We start from the raw sequence: 16441 nt of genomic DNA on the forward strand, positions 1-16441 counted from the left end.
ACCTAGTAAATGTAACATCAGGGCATGCAAGGGAGGTAAAATTCCTTGATAAAATAATGGACAAGAGAAATAAGAAAACGAATACAAAAAAATATTATCCATAATAAACTCACTAAAAAGAAAAAAATCCTTTCTAGCCCACATTATGAGAAGAACATAAGAATTGCCGCTGCTGGGTCATACCAGTGGTCAATCTATTCCCTTCATTATCTTGAATGTTTTGATCATGTCCCCTTTCAGTCTCCTCTTTTTAAGGGAGAAGAGGCCCAGTTTCTCTAATCTATCACTGTACGGCAACTCCTCCAGTCTCTTAACCATTTTAGTTGCTCTCCTCTGGACCCTTTCAATAAGAAGGACATGGTACTACTCAAAAGGGTCCAGAGAAGAGCGACTAAAATGGTTAAGGGGTTGGAGGAGTTGCCGTACAGTGAGAGATTGGAGAAACCGGGCCTCTTCTCCCTTGACAAGAGGAGACTGAGAAGAGACATGATTGAAACATTCAAAATACTGAAGAGAATAGACTTAGTAGATAAAGACAGACTGTTCACACTCTCCAAGGTAGGGAGAACGAGAGAGCACTTTCTAAAGTTGAAAGGGGATAGATTCTGTACAAACGTAAGGAAGTTCTTCTTCACCCAGAGAGTGGTGGAGAGCTGGAATGCTCTTCCAGAGTCTGTTGTATGGGAAAACACCCTCCATGGTTTCAAGAATAAGCTGGACAAATTCATGATAAACTGGGATGTACGCAGGTGAGGTTGGACTCATTAAGAGCACTGGTATTTGACCTGGGGGCCGCCGCGTGAGCAGACTGCTGGGCAGGATGGACCACTGGTCTGACCAAGCAGTGGCAATTCTTATGTTCTTATGTTCATGAGATGCTAGCTAAAAGAAAGGTAGACAAAGTGATGGGGCTGGATGGTGTACATCCGAGGGTGCTGAAGGAACTTAGGAAAGTTCTGGTAGCTCTACTGACTGACCTTTTCAATAAGTCTCTAGAGTCGGGAGTTGTACCAGAGGACTGGAGAAGGGCGGATATGGTCCCTCGCCACAAAAGTGGAAGTAAGGAAGAAGTAGGGAATTACAGGCCGGTAAGTCTGACTTCTGTGGTAAGCAAATTAATGTAAACACTTTTAAAACAGAGAATGGTCAAGTTTCTGGAATCCTGTGGACTACAGGACTGGAGGCAACATGGATTCACTAGAGGTAGGTCTTGTCAGACAAATCTGATCAATTTCTTTGACTGGGTGACCAGAGAATTGGATGGAGGATGTGTGCTGGATGTGGTGTATTTAGATTTTAGCAAAGCCTTTGACAGTGTTCCACACAGACGTCTAATAAATAAACTGAGTGCCCTTGGGATGGGTCCCAAAGTGACAGACTGGGTCAGGAACTGGTTGTGTGGAAGGCGACAGAGGGTAGTGATCAATGGAGATTGCTCTGAGGAAAGGAATGTAACCAGTGGTGTGCCTCAAGGTTCTGTTCTTGGGCCTGTTCTTTTTACCATTTTTATAAATGATATTGCTAAAGGATTGTCAGATAAGATTTGCCTCTTTGCGGATTATACCAAAATCTGCAATAGAGTAGATATGCCGGGTGGTGTGAATAACATGAAGAAAGACCTGGTGAATCTTGAAAAGTGGTCTGAAATTTGGCAGCAAAAATTTAATGCTAATAAATGCAAGATCATGCAAATGGATTGCAAAAACCAGAGGGAACGATACAGTTTAGGGGGTGAAGAACTTATGTGCATGACGGAAGAGCGGGACTTGGGTGTTATTGTCTGTGATGATCTTAAGGTAGCCAAACAGGTTGAAAAGCTGACAGCAAAAGCTAGAAGGATGCTAGGTTGCATAGGTAGTGGTATGGCCAGTAGGAAAAAGGAGGTATTGATGCCCCTGTATAAGACTTTGGGGAGACCTCATTTAGAATATTGTGTACAATTCTGGAGGCTGCGCCTTCAAAGAGATATAAAAAGGATGGAGTCGGTCCAGAGGAAGGCTACTAAAATGGTGTGTGGTCTTCGTGATAAGATGTATGGGGATAGCCTTAAAGATCTCAATCTGTATACTTTGTAGGAAAGGCAGGAGAGGGGAGACATGATAGAGACGTTTAAATAACTACATAATATAAACTTTCTAAGTATATTCTATAAGGTGATGTGTGTAAATTCTAGTGCGCGGATTTCAAGAGGGATAAGGCCCGGGGAGCAGTAGGGGTGAGTTGTGGGCATTTTTAAAAGTTGGTGCACAACTTACAGCCTCTTTTACAAAGCCGTGCTTGCAGCTGCTGCGCAGCAACAGCCCCGAAGCCCTTTAAATCTCTATAGGCTTTGGGGTTGTTAGCGCAGCGCAGCCACTAGCGCGCCTTTGTAAAAGAGGTCATTAGTCACATGTATTTAGGTCTGGTTTCCATTGGCACAATTGCTTATGCCTAAATGTTAGTCACATGAATGATTCTATAAACATCAGGGGCATTTTATAGAATAGTTTCTAAGCACCATCCTCTGTGGTGTTGTAAGTTTAGCCATGATATGTAGAATATGGCTATAAAGCCCCAATTCTATATGTTGCCTAAAATACTGGTGCCTAATGGGGCATTGAGTGTGATTCTATAAAAGGCTCACTGTATAGAATTATGCTTAGCACCACCTAAGCGGCCTTAGGCTTCAATAGGTATCCTATTTTTTATGCATACCATATTTATCACAGAGCTTTCTTAGCCCAAATGCCTGTGTCTAAGTTAGGCATCAAAAGCACCTAACTCAAAAACATGCCCATGATCCACCACCTAACTATATTCAATTTTGACTATGTGCTTTGAACTATGCGCCTGCTTTTTATAGAATCACATTTTTCAAGTTAGGCACCTAACTTTCAATTAAGTCCAATTAACAGCATTTATGAGGTATTAAGCGCCAGTTATCAATGCTGATTACACCTTTTAATCAATTACCGTATTTTCACATAGATAACGCGCACCCATGTAAAACGCGCACATGGGTATAGCGCGCGGAAAACACAAATTTATGTACAGAAATTTTATATACCACGCACACCCGTATACCGTGCATGCTGCCTGACTCTCCCGTCGCTGCCCGACTCTCCTTTCGCCCACCCCGACTCTCCTCTGGCCACCTCGACTCTCCTTTCGCCCGCCCCGACTCTCCTCTCCCCCTTGAAGTCCTGTCCCCACCCTGAAAGCCTGATTCCCCCCCGACGTCCGATTCACCCCCCCCCCCCGCAGGACCGCTTGCACCCCCACCCGGAAGGACCGCTCGCACGCACTCCCACCTGCACCCCCACCCTGAAGGACCGCTCGCACTCCCACAGCCTCCCGACCCCCCCCTACCCATCATGTAGAAGCTCCAACCGGTGTCCTGCTGCTTTCTCTTGGCGGTCCTGGCCCTTCCGTGAACCCTGCGCCTGCGCTGTTTCCTCTTCCGGCAGTTTGCCCTTTCTCTAACGTCAAGCCCTCTTGCCCCGCCGACTCCCTGACTCCCCGACACGATCGGGGCAAGAGGGAGCTCAAGCCCTCTTGCCCCAGCCAACCGTGGCACTCCCAACACGATCGGGGCAAGAGGGAGCTCAAGCCCTCTTGCCCCAGCCAACCGCAGCACCCCTGACACGATCGGGGCAAGAGGGAGCTCAAGCCCTCTTGCCCCCCTGACACGATCGGGGCAAAAGGGAGCCCAAGCCCTCTTACCCCGCTGACTCCCCAACTCCCCGACAATATCGGGCCAGGAGGGAGCCCAAGCCCTCCTGGCTCTGGCGATCCCCCCTCCCCCCGCTAGTTGTTCAGGCCAGGAGGGAGCCCAAACCCTCCTGGCCACAGCGACCCCCTACCCCCACCCCGCACTACATTATGGGCAGGAGGGATCCCAGGCCCTCCTGCCCTCGATGCAAACCCCCCTCCCCCCAACGACCGCCCCCCCCAAGAACCTCCGACCGCCCCACCAGCCGACCCGCGACCCCCCTGGCAGACCCCCACGACACCCCCACCCCTCTTCCCCGTACCTTTGTATAGTTGGCCGGACAACGGGAGCCAAACCCGCCTGTCCGGCAGGCAGCCAACGACGGAATGAGGCCGGATTGGCCCATCCATCTCAAAGCTCCGCCTACTGCTGGGGCCTAAGGCACCTGGGCCAATCAGAATAGGCCCGGGAGCCTTAGGTCCCTCCTGGGGGTGGGGCCTGAGGCACATGGGCCCAACCCGACCATGTGCCCAAGGCCCCGCCCCCAGGAGGGACCTAAGGCTCCTGGGCCTATTCTGATTGGCCCAGGCACCTTAGGCCCCACCAGTAGGCAGAGCTTTGGGACAGATGGGCCAATCCAGCCTCATTCCGTCGTTGGCTGCCTGCCGGACAGGCGGGTTTGGCTCCCGTCTGTCCGGCCAACTACACAAAGTACGGGGAAGAGGGGTGGGGGTGTTGTGGGGGTCGGCCAGGGGGGTCGTGGGTCGGCTGGGGGGGCAGTTGGAGGTTCTTGGGGGGGCGGTCATTGGGGGGAGGGGGGTTTGCGTCGAGGCCAGGAGGGCCTGGGATCCCTCCTGCCTGTAATGTAGTGCGGGATGGGGGTAGGGGGGTCGCCATGGCCAGGAGGGTTTGGGCTCCCTCCTGGCCCGATATTGTCGGGGAGTTGGGAAGTCGGCAGGGCAAGAGGGCTTGGGCTCCCTTTTGCCCCGATCGTGTCGGGGGGGGCAAGAGGGCTTGAGCTCCCTCGGGGGTGCCGCGGTTGGCTGGGGCAAGAGGGCTTGAGCTCCCTCTTGCCCCGATTGTGTCGGGGAGTCGGGGAGTCGGCGGGGCAAGGGGGCTTGACGTTAGAGAAAGGGCGAACCGCCGGAAGAGGAAGCAGCGCAGGCGCAGGGCTCACAGAAGGGCCGGGACCACCAAGAGGAAGCAGCAGGACACCGGTAGGAGCTTCTACATGATGGGGGGGGTCGGGAGGCTGTAGGGGTGCGAGCGGTCCTTCAGGTTGGGAGTGCGAGCGAGCGGTCCTTCGGGATGGGGGTGCGAGCGGTCCTGCGGGGGGGGGGGGTTGAATCGGACGTCAGGAGGGGGGAACTATGTAAAAAAAATTTTGTACAACGTGCTCACGCATATAACGCGCAATGGTATGCACGGTATGTAAAAACCACGTATAACGCACGCGTTATATGCGAGAAAATACGGTAAGTTAAGTGCCTATATCAGCTAGGCGCACCGATGTAGGCACATAACTCTATCCCCCTTTAACAAAACCAGCCATGGCGGTACTAGCTGCGATGCTCATAGGAATTCTATGAGTGTCAGAGCTATTACCACTGTGACCAGCGATAAAAAAACGCTAGCGCAGTTTTGTAAAAAGGGGGGGGGGGGTGGTATGTGGGTTTTATAGAATTTGGGAGTAAGTGCTTAAAGAAAGTCACCTTTTCCATAGAAGTGACCTCTATAACGACAATTCTGTAATCTAGGTGGTTCATTTATGCAAAGGATACATGCCTAAATATCTAGAATACTATATGTAAGTGAGCACATACCTGCATAAATGCTAACAAGCTAACAAAAGAATATAAGCCATGCCATACTAGGATAGACCAAAAGTCCATCAAGATTGTTGGCGGTATATAAAAATAAAGTTATTATTATTATTATTATCCTATTTCCAGCAGTGTTGAATCCAGCTTACAAGTATCCGGTGAGATCCCAAAGAGTAAAACAGATTTTATGCTGCTTAACCTAGAAATATGTAGTGGAATTTCCCAAGTCCGTCTTAATAATGGCTTATTGGCTTTTCTTTTAGAAAATTATCCAAACCTTTTTTAAATGCTGCCAAATTAACTGCTTTAACTACATTCTCTAGCAACAAATTCCAGAGTTTAATTACACGTTGAGTGGAAAAAATAATTTCTCTGATTTGCTCTAAATTTACTATTTACTCTTCTACAAATTTGAGCTGATATCTGAAGTTACATCACTAAAGAAATCTACTGAAGTGGCACTTAGGGCCTGTTTTACAAAGCTGCGCTAGCAGCTGCTGTCCGGTAACAGCCCCGAAGCCCATAAAGATTTAAAAGGCTTCAGGGCTGTTGCCTAGCGGCAGCTGCTAGCACAAATTTGTAAAACAGGCCCTTAATTTTCAAAAGGGTGACTACAATAAAATGAGGGAAATGGTTAAAAAGAAACAAAAATAATTGGAAGCAATAAGGTTTGGAATTTAAATTGGACATGGACATTATTTAAAAATACCATTGTGGAAGCCCAGATCAGATGCATTCCACGTATTAACAAAGATGAGAAAACAAGAGCCAGTATGAATAAAAAGTAAAGTGAAAGAGGCTATAGACCAAAAGAATATCCTTAAAAGAATGGAAAAAGGATCCAAATGAAGAAAATAAGAAGCAATATAAGCAATGGCAAGTTAGATGCAAAGTATTGATTTTATTTATTTAAAAAAATGTATAAATTGCTTAAAATCTAGGCAATGAACAGAAAGAACATGCATAATATTTTAAACAAACAGTTCAGAAAACAAGCCTCAACTAAACCTAAAAGTATTATAATCGCATACTATTCTAGATATCCTCAGCATCTCTCAACCCTAGAGAACATAACAAAACATCATAAAAAGCAATAGCAACCCTATAAACATCACATAAAGGCTTCTACAAATAATTGTGTCATTAGCTATTTTTTAAACCACATACAATTTTTACACAATCTCAAAGTCCTAGGAAGGGAATTCCAATGTTTTACTTCAACATTAGAAAACATGGAATTCTTCATTTTCACATAATGAATTCTGTCTACCTTGATATTAATCAGCCACATCTCTACTTCAGATCTCAGTTTAAGGGGGGGTGATAAATATCCAAAAGATTTAGGAAACATATTAGAACAGATGAGTATAGCACTTGATGAACAGTGAAAGTACTTTATATAATATTCTCTGTTGGACTGGGATTCAGTGAAAAGATTTCAAGATCAGAGTAATATGATCAGATAAAGAAGGTAAAAAAAAGAATATGAAGAGAAACTTGCCAAAGAGGCAAAAACTCGTGAGCAACTACATTTTCAAGTACACCAGAAGCTCAAAACCTGTGTGGGAATTCATGGGGTTGTTGGATCATCAAGGAGCAAAAGGGACCTTCACGGAACATAAGGCCATAGCAGAGAGACTGAATGAATTTTTTGCTTCAGTCTTTACAGAAGAAGATGTAAGAGATCTGCTTAAAATGGAAATAGCTTTCAAAGGTGATAATGCAGAGGAACTGAAAGAAATCTCAGTGAACCTGGAAGATATACTGAGCAAAATCAACAAGTTTAAGGGTGCCAAATCACCTGGACCAGATGGTATATATCCCAGAGTACTGAAAAACTCAAAACATTTAATTGCTGATCTGCTGTTAGTGATCTGTATCCTGTTGCTAAAATCATCTATAATATCTGAAGATTGGAGGTGGCCAATATTAAAGCAATTTTTAAAAAGGTTCTGGGGTGATCTGGGAAATTACAGACCAGTAAGCTTGACTTCAGTGCTGGGAAAAATAGTAGAAACTATTATAAAAAAATAAATAAATAAAACTATAGAACATGTACACAAACATGGTTTAATAGGATAGAGTCAGCATGGGTTCTACCAAGGGAGATTTTGCCTCACCAATATGCTGCATTTCTTTGAATGTATGAATAAACATGAATAAAGGTGAGCCAGTTATTGTATCTAGATTTTCAGAAAGCTTTTGACAAAGTTCCTCATGAGAGACTTTTAGAGTCATGGGGTAGGATGCAATGTTCCGTTGCAGATTAGGACAGAAAACAGAAGGTATGGTTACATGGCCATTTTTCTCAATATTGGAGTGCTGTAAGGATCTGTACTAGGACCAGTGCTATTTAATTGGAACGACAAGTGAGCTGATTGAATATACAGATGACACAAAGCTATTTAAAGTTGTCAAAACACATGACGGCTATGAAAAATTGCAGGAAGACCTTAGGAGGTTGGAAAACTGGGTATCCAATTAGAGCATGAGATGGGATAGGGACTTGGGATCTCTTAGAGAGAGGAAGAAATGGTTACTATGGATGGGCAGGCTAAATGGGACATTTGGCTTTTATCTGCCATCATGTTTCTATGTGTCTATCATCCCTCTAAACATCTGTTTAAAAATTAAATTCTCTCTAAAAATAATCAAAACCCCATCTCCTTTCTCAGCAGCCCAACATTCCCACCCCCATCTACCGAACAACTCTGTTGCACAGTTTATAAGAACATATGAATAACCTTACTGGGTCAGACCAATGGTCCATCAAGCCCAGTAGCCCATTCTTTTAGTGGCCAATCTAGGTCCCTAGTACCTGGCCAAAACCCAAGGAGTAGCAATATTCCATGCTAATGACACAAGGCAAGCAGTGGCTTCCTCCATGTCCTTCCCAACCACAGACCATGGACTTTTCCTCCAGGAACTTGTCCAAACCTTTCTTAAAACCAGCTTTGCTATCCACGCTTACCAAGCAGTGGCTTCCCCCATGTCTTTCTCAATAACAGACTATGGATTTTTCATCCAGGAACTTGTCCAAACCTTTCTTGGTACATCTGATTCTTCTAAGTTGTTTCAGTGACACAAGTAATATCAAAATTACAAGACAATAATATCATAAATCAACATTGCCTTATTCTTCATTGATCAAGCATTCATTAAATCAAATTTCAAAGTCTGTAATTGTGATCTTAACTATGGACCAGTCACTTCTACTTGAATCAAACATCTCTCCACAACATTCTGATGACTATCCAAATGCCCTACTAGATGCCCATATTATGTAGGAATAGTACACATCGCTCAATTACTTTTCACAAACAATTTCCTATGAAATTCTCATAAATACCGCAATAAAGCTTCTTCCAAAGTTTTGATCAAAGGAGCGATCTAAGGAGCTCCTCAATAGTGCTCCTTCATTGGCACAATGGTGCTGACACAACTTTCCAAATACACGATGCCTCTGGCATGACACTGCACAATTTCAACATCTGTGTGACTGGTGACATCACTGGTGGGCGGGGCTTAGTAGGCTGCTGTCAGCAGGTCAGGACAAAGAGAACTCCGTTCAAACTCAGCACAAAAATGGAAAAGGCTGGTAATTCAGGTCTAATTGAAGCAGCAAAGTGGTCTCTGGCATGCACCACAGAATTTCAACCTCCGCACGACTGATGATGTCACCGGTCAGCCGGTCTGGGACAAAGAGAACTCTGTTCAAACTCATCAGAAAGATGAAAAAGTCTGGTAATTCAGGTCTAATTGAAGCAGCATCTTAGGAATAAGCACCCAAGAAAAAGATCTGAGTGTGTTTGTAGACAATACGCTGAAATCTTCTGCCCAGTGTCCAGCTGCGGCAAAAAATAAATAAAAATAATCAGGGTGCTAGGAATTATTAGGAAAGGGATGGTAAATAAGATCATGAATGTTATAATGCTTCTATTACTTCATGATGCATCCTTGAATACTATGCACAGTTCTGGTCACTGTATCTCAAAAAAGATGTAGCAGAATTAGAAAAAGTTCAAAGAACAATGACCAAAATGATATAGGGATGGAACGCCTCACATATGAGGAAAGACTAAAGAGATTGAGGCTTTTAGCTTGAAAAAGAGACAGTTAAAGGGAATTATGATTGAGGTTTACAAAATTCTGAGTGGTATAAAATGGGAAAGAGTGAAATGATTTTCCACCCTTTCAAAAAGTGCAAAAACCTGGGGACGCCAAGTGAAATTACACAGAAATACTTTAAAAACAAACAGGAGGAAATATGCTTTTACTCCAAAAATAGATACATCCTGGAACTTGTTGCCAAGGATTTGGTTACAGCAGTTAGTGTAGCACGTTTAAAAAAAAGGTTTCAACAAGCTCCTGGAGGAAAAGTCCAAATTCCGCTACTGAAAGAGACATGGCGGAAGTCACTGCTTGTTCTGGATCAATAGCATGGAATGTTGCTATTATCTGGGTTTCTGCTGGGTACTGTGACCTGGATTGGCCACTATTGGAGATTTAAAAAAAAAACAAAAAACACTGGGCTAAATGGACCATTGGACTGACCCTGTATGGTTGTTCTTATATTCTTATGCATAGTGTGTATTTGCAAGGGGGAATATGCATGGGACCTGCATGGGTAGCTCCCACTAACATACATAACTTACAGAACTGGAAGGTACAAGCATTCCTGCTGCATTTTGGTGTCCTCACTTATGCTAGATCTATATCTAGTGTACCTGAGGCTACCTAAATATTAGGTGCATCATTGCCAGGTTACTGTATAGAATAATATCCTAGATGTGAGGAGAGTATAGCACAGTGGTTAGAGCTACAACCTCATTTCCCCCAAGGTTGTGGGTTCAAACCCCCACACTGCTCGTGACCTTGGGCAAGTCACTAATCCTCCACTACCCCAGGTACATTAGATAGACTGTGTGCCCACTGGGACAGATAGGGGAAAAATGCTTGAAGTACCTGTATATAAACCACTTTGAGTGTGGTTATAAAAGTATAAAAAGGCAGTGCACAAGTCCCTATCCCCATCCTAGGTATTTCAGGGAGCAGGAAAAGACCAGAATAACATTTATGCATATAATTTATAGAAGTATATCCTGACTTCTATCATTATTTACACATGTATGGGACCTTTATGGAAGATTCCCTTTATAAAATAAATGCAATATCCTATTGTTTTAAAAAATTTTAAATTGAATCTTCAGATAATTGAAGAGCATTTTATTGGCCCACTAGGTCCAAAGCAAGTGTTCAGATCTTCAAGTTTTGTGGATCTACCTTTCATTTTATGCACAATTCAGGGGAAATCAATGGATTTTCTGAGTTCAATTCAACCATGCTGAAATTGAAAGAGTTTTGTTCAGCCTTGAAGATTTCTCAACTGTGGTTAATTAACAGTTTCTACAAATTGTTTTAATATATCTTTTATAACACACATTAATATGAGGTAATTTTTTGGAAACTTAGTACTTACTAAGATAATTTATTATACTATAACAACAGAGAAAAAAATTCATTTACCTTCTTTCTTCATTCCTGCTCGAAAGCACTTCTTTAAACGACAGTATCTACATTGATTTCTCTTGTCCTTGTCAATGACACATTGTCGACTAAACCTAAATGACAAGTTTAAATATATTGGAGATCTATTTTACAAACATACATTTTCAAAAGCTATGAGAATCGTCATGTTCATAACCTTGAAATATCATTTGGTTATTGATACAAGAACAGTTCTATGATACAAGTCTTTACATTCACCAGTCAATAAATTAACAACACCTCTGTACTGCTCACAAAAGGCATCCCATTGCTCCCTGAATTCAGGTCAAGGTGAGGTCTTAACAGAATATTTGAAATACCTGCAGGAGTAAACATGACTCTTCCGTATGCTACGTCTGAAGAAGCCTTTGCACCCATCACAGCTGGATGCACCATAATGTTTGCCAGTAGCTCTGTCTCCACATATTGCACAAAAAGTGTTGACACCGTTGTCTGCTGTGTTCATGTTGTTCAGTTCTGCTGGAGAAGTATCTGCTGATAAAAATTGATAGTGCAATCTAATCAGCATAATTTAGACCTAAAAAGGCTACGATACCTTGGCTAATTCATGTAAAGTTATATTTAGTTGCATAACACATACAGTATCTCTAAATGCATTTTGATGTAACAATCAATGAATATAAAACAGCAGCTTAAACTTGTCATCATTTGCAGACTCTATGATGCATCTGGCAAACATTTTTAATATATATATTTTTAAGCCCCTGTTGCAAAAAACAAGCAGGAATATATAATAATGAAATTATACTATGATATAGTTATAAAAATATTGTATCACTTTATACAACAGAAATCATTAAGGGGTCCTTTTACTAATCTGCAAGTAAAAAAAAAAAAAAAATTCTGTCATTTTGTTCTTAATAATATACAGGTAGGGTTATGCTACTATCCCCAGGACAGAATGAGCAGACAGATGAAGAAATGTTTTCAGAGGTTAGGAAAGCTGGCTAATTGTGGTACAGTATAATAATGGATGATTTCAATTACCTCCAATAAGAACATACACACAATCAAATAGGACAATAACATCCATATAAGCCAAAAAGTTCATTTAGCTTTCATCCCAATCAGACCCAAATATATCAAGTCTCAATGGGAAACCCTGTTTCACAAATTAATTACTGCAATTACATTCAGTGGCTCAACCATTCTATTACATGGAAGGGATTTCTTTGAATAGTGATGTTTACAGGATGTCTGGATGTTCGTGCTGTCAGCCTATGTCAAGTTGAACGGCAGCAACATGTTAATGAAATCAATGCACTAAGCGGTAACTTGATGATGGCTTCTAGACGCCAAAGGTCCTTAATGTCCTTAATGGCACGCAACGTCCAGAACGTCATAGACTTGGCTTTAAACTGAGAAGAAGGGGAAAGCCGATAGTCGACCTGACCTCGACACATCGGACATCAGTACCTGACAAAGGTACTGAACTGGGACAGTGTAAAAGAGGACTCGGGTCTGAGGGTGTATGGGATGAAAAAGGACCTAAAGACGCATTGCAGGGATCGAGGGCACAAATGGACCAGGTAAGCGGCACCAACACAGAACAACAGGAAACAGAGGGGCAAAGTCATTGTGAAAAAGAGCCCAGGACGGAGTGGGAACTAGGAGAGCAGGAGGCGCAGGGGAAACAGGCAGAGGACGTCACACACACACAACAGGAGGAGGACGAAGCTCAGGAACTGGCAAACCATGAGGGAAACTACAGGAATACCAAAGCACAAGGGAAACAAAAAGAGAGGACTAAAAACTGGGTCTTAAACTGCCTATACACAAATGCTAGGAGCCTGAGGGCCAAAATGGGAGAACTGGAAATCACAGCCAGCAATAAGGACCTAGACATAATTGGAGTCACAGAAACGTGGTGGACCGAGGACAATCAATGGGATGTGGCCATACCAGGGTACAAACTATACAGGAAAGACAGGACACATAAAAAGGGTGGAGGAATAGCGCTGTACATAAAAGACTCCATACCATCAGCCAGGACGGAAACAACAGTACGGGCGGATGGCCTGGAATCACTATGGGTTAAGCTACAGGGAGGAGCAGGAGCAGACATTAAACTGGGTCTGTACTACCGCCCACCTGGACAACCGGAAGAAATCGACCAGGAGATGGAGGCTGAACTGAAGCAGGTATGCAGAAGCGGAAATGTGGTGGTGATGGGGGATTTCAACCATCCTGGGATAGACTGGAGTATTGGGCACTCAAACTGCGCAAAAGAGACAAAATTCATAGAAGTCACGAGGGACTGTTTCATGGAGCAGCTGGTCATGGAACCAACAAGGGGCGATGCCACTCTTGACCTAATCTTCAACGGACTAGGGGGGACAGCAAAGGAGGTGGCGGTATTACCCCTGCTAGGTAACAGCGATCACAACATGATCCAGTGCAGGCTTGAAATTGGATCATCAAAGGGGAAAAGAACCACAACGACGGCACTCAACTTCAAAAAAGGAAATTATGATGCCATGAGAAAAATGGTGGGAAAGAAGCTCAAAGGCAACATAGGGAAGAAGGAATCCGTAGAAAAAGCCTGGACCTTATTCAAGGAGACTGTGCACGAAGCACAAAGCATATGCATCCCCAAGTTTAGAAAAGGGTGCAAAAAAAATAGAACAAAAAACCCAATGTGGATAACAAGTGCAGTGAAGAAGGCGATAAGCGACAAGAAAGCATCGTTCAGAAAATGGAAAAAAGACCAAACAGAGGAGAACCAAAAAGGGCACAAAGAACACCAGAAAGAGTGTCACCGAGTGATTAGAAAAGCAAAAAGAGAATACGAAGAGAGACTGGCAAAGGAAGCAACAAACTTCAAGTCGTTCTTCAGATACGTCAAGGGGAAGCAACCGGCGAGAGAAGAAGTGGGACCATTGGACGATGGAGACAGAAAGGGAGTTGTAAATTAAGAGAAAGAGATAGCTGACAGGTTAAATGAGTTCTTCACATCAGTCTTCACGATGGAGAATATAACCACCATACCAGAACCCGAGGAGATCATAATAGGAGAACAAGACGATAAGCTGGTCGATTTAGAGGTAAGCCAAGAAGATGTACTGAAGCAGATTGACAGACTAAAGAGCGACAAATCGCCGGGTCCAGATGGCATTCACCCAAGGGTACTCAAGGAACTAAAAGACGTAATAGCGGAGCCACTTCGACAGATATGCAACCTATCCTTAAAAACCGGAGAGATCCCGGAGGATTGGAAAATAGCAAATGTCACGCCCATCTTCAAGAAGGGCGCAAGGGGGGACCCGGGAAACTACAGGCCGGTGAGCCTGACCTCAGTCCCGGGAAAGATGATGGAGGCACTGATTAAAGACAGCATCTGTGAACACATCGAAAAAAATGGGCAGCTAAAACCGAGTCAACATGGCTTCTGTAAGGGTAGGTCATGCCTCACAAACTTATTGTACTTCTTTGAGGGAGTGAACAGCCAGGTGGATAAAGGGGAATCTATAGACATCATTTACCTTGACTTCCAAAAAGCCTTCGACAAGGTGCCACACGAGAGACTGCTTAAAAAGATATGGAACCACGGGGTACAAGGGGAGGTCCACCGATGGATCAAAAACTGGCTGGCAAACAGGAAGCAGAGGGTTGGCGTAAAGGGACACTACTCAGACTGGAAAGGGGTCACGAGCGGAGTTCCGCAAGGGTCGGTGCTGGGACCGCTCTTGTTCAATATCTACATAAATGATCTAGAGGCGGGAACTAAGTGTGAAGTCATTAAATTTGCAGATGACACCAAACTATACAGCAGGGCTCAAACCAAGGAAGACTGCGAGGATCTCCAAAAGGATCTAACGCAGCTGGAAAAATGGGCCGAAAAGTGGCAGATGAGCTTCAACGTGGGGAAATGCAAGGTCATGCACGTGGGGAAAAAGAACCCGATGTTCACATACAAAATGGGGGGAACACCACTAGGGGTTAGTAACCTGGAGAGAGACCTGGGAGTGATGGTAGACGCAACACTGAAGGCATCGGCGCAATGCGCCACAGCCTCTAGGAAAGCAAACAGAATGCTGGGTATCATTAAGAAGGGTATTACGACCAGGACGAAGGAAGTCATCATGCCGCTGTATCGTGCAATGGTACGGCCACATCTGGAGTACTGTGTCCAGTACTGGTCGCCGTACCTCAAGAAAGACATGGCGGTACTTGAGGGAGTACAAAGAAGAGCAACCAAACTGATAAAGGGAATGGAAAATCTCCCATATACCGACAGATTGAAGCAGTTGGGACTTTTCTCCCTGGAGAAGCGAAGACTTAGAGGAGACATGATAGAAACCTTCAAGATCCTGAAGGGCATAGAAAAAATAGACAGGGGCAGATTTTTCAAATTAAGGGGCGCCACAAGTACAAGGGGGCACTCGGAGAAATTGAAAGGGGACAGGTTTAGAACAAACGCTAGGAAGTTCTTTTTCACTCAGAGGGTGGTGGATACATGGAACGCGCTTCCAGAGGCTGTTGTAGACAAGAAAACATTAAATGGTTTCAAAGAAGGTTTGGATAGATCCCTAGAAGAGAAAGGGATTGGGGGGTATAGATAGGTATAGACCATTGCTCAGGCAATGGGCCTGATGGGCCGCCGCGGGTGCGGACCGCTGAGCAGGATGGACCTATGGTCTGCCTCAGCGGAGGCAACTTCTTATGTTCTTATGTTCTTATGTTCTCACTGATGATCTTCCTGCAAGTAGCTGTATTCATTGTGCTGTGGAGTGTTTGTTTTCCATGAATCCCCTGAAGACTCCCTTGCGAAACGGAGTCTCCTGTTGGGATTGGATATATTTGGGACTGATCGGGATGAAAGGTAAGTGAACATTTTGGCTTATACAGATGCTGATTTTGTTGTCCCATTTGATAGTGTGTGTGGCTGCAGCATTAACTGTTATTTTCCTGCTGGTAAAGAAAACTGGTCGGATTGTATATGTGAAGATTTTTTTGGCAAGTGATACAATGAGCTTACTCTCATCTTTTGTACATTTTAAAATAATATTGAGTAAACCGCATAGAACTTGAAGGTGATGCAGTCTAGAAATGAATTTTTATGTTATTTTTTTTAATGTTATTGTACAGCTATGTGGTGCTCTGTGACACTTCTGTTCTTTTTGAGGTCTTTTTCTCCATTTTCAGTAGTGTGATGGTCAGCTCAGGTTTCTTCCCCAGCAGAAGAGAGCTGCAAAATTATTTGATTTTATTTCAATTACCCCAACATTGACTGGATAAATATTATATCAGAGAATGCTAGAGAGGTTAGGATTGGAAACCAGGTACGGACGATAGTGAAAAATACCATCATGGAAGCCTAGACCAGATGTTTTCCACATATTAGCAAAGGTGGCAAGAA

General features: G+C 43.8%; 1 protein-coding gene across 8 annotated transcripts in view; it reads right to left on the bottom strand.

The window, feature by feature from the left end:
* The window catches only part of HNF4G (hepatocyte nuclear factor 4 gamma), a 162189-nt gene that overhangs the window by 74174 nt on the left and 71574 nt on the right, over window positions 1–16441 (bottom strand). For 5 of the 8 annotated variants that reach the window (XM_033933471.1, XM_033933470.1, XM_033933468.1 and 2 more), the window contains exons 2-3: window positions 11382–11556; window positions 11041–11135 (exon numbers count right to left, since the gene is read on the bottom strand). In XM_033933471.1, the coding sequence (XP_033789362.1) occupies window positions 11041–11135; window positions 11382–11527 (241 nt within the window). In that variant the 5' untranslated portion in view covers window positions 11528–11556. The remainder of the gene's footprint in view (window positions 1–11040; window positions 11136–11381; window positions 11557–16441) is intronic. The other 3 variants (XM_033933469.1, XM_033933467.1, XM_033933465.1) reach the window with 1 other exon arrangement.

The sequence above is a fragment of the Geotrypetes seraphini genome, chromosome 2 (assembly GCF_902459505.1).
Source record: "Geotrypetes seraphini chromosome 2, aGeoSer1.1, whole genome shotgun sequence".
Taxonomy (NCBI): domain Eukaryota; kingdom Metazoa; phylum Chordata; class Amphibia; order Gymnophiona; family Dermophiidae; genus Geotrypetes; species Geotrypetes seraphini.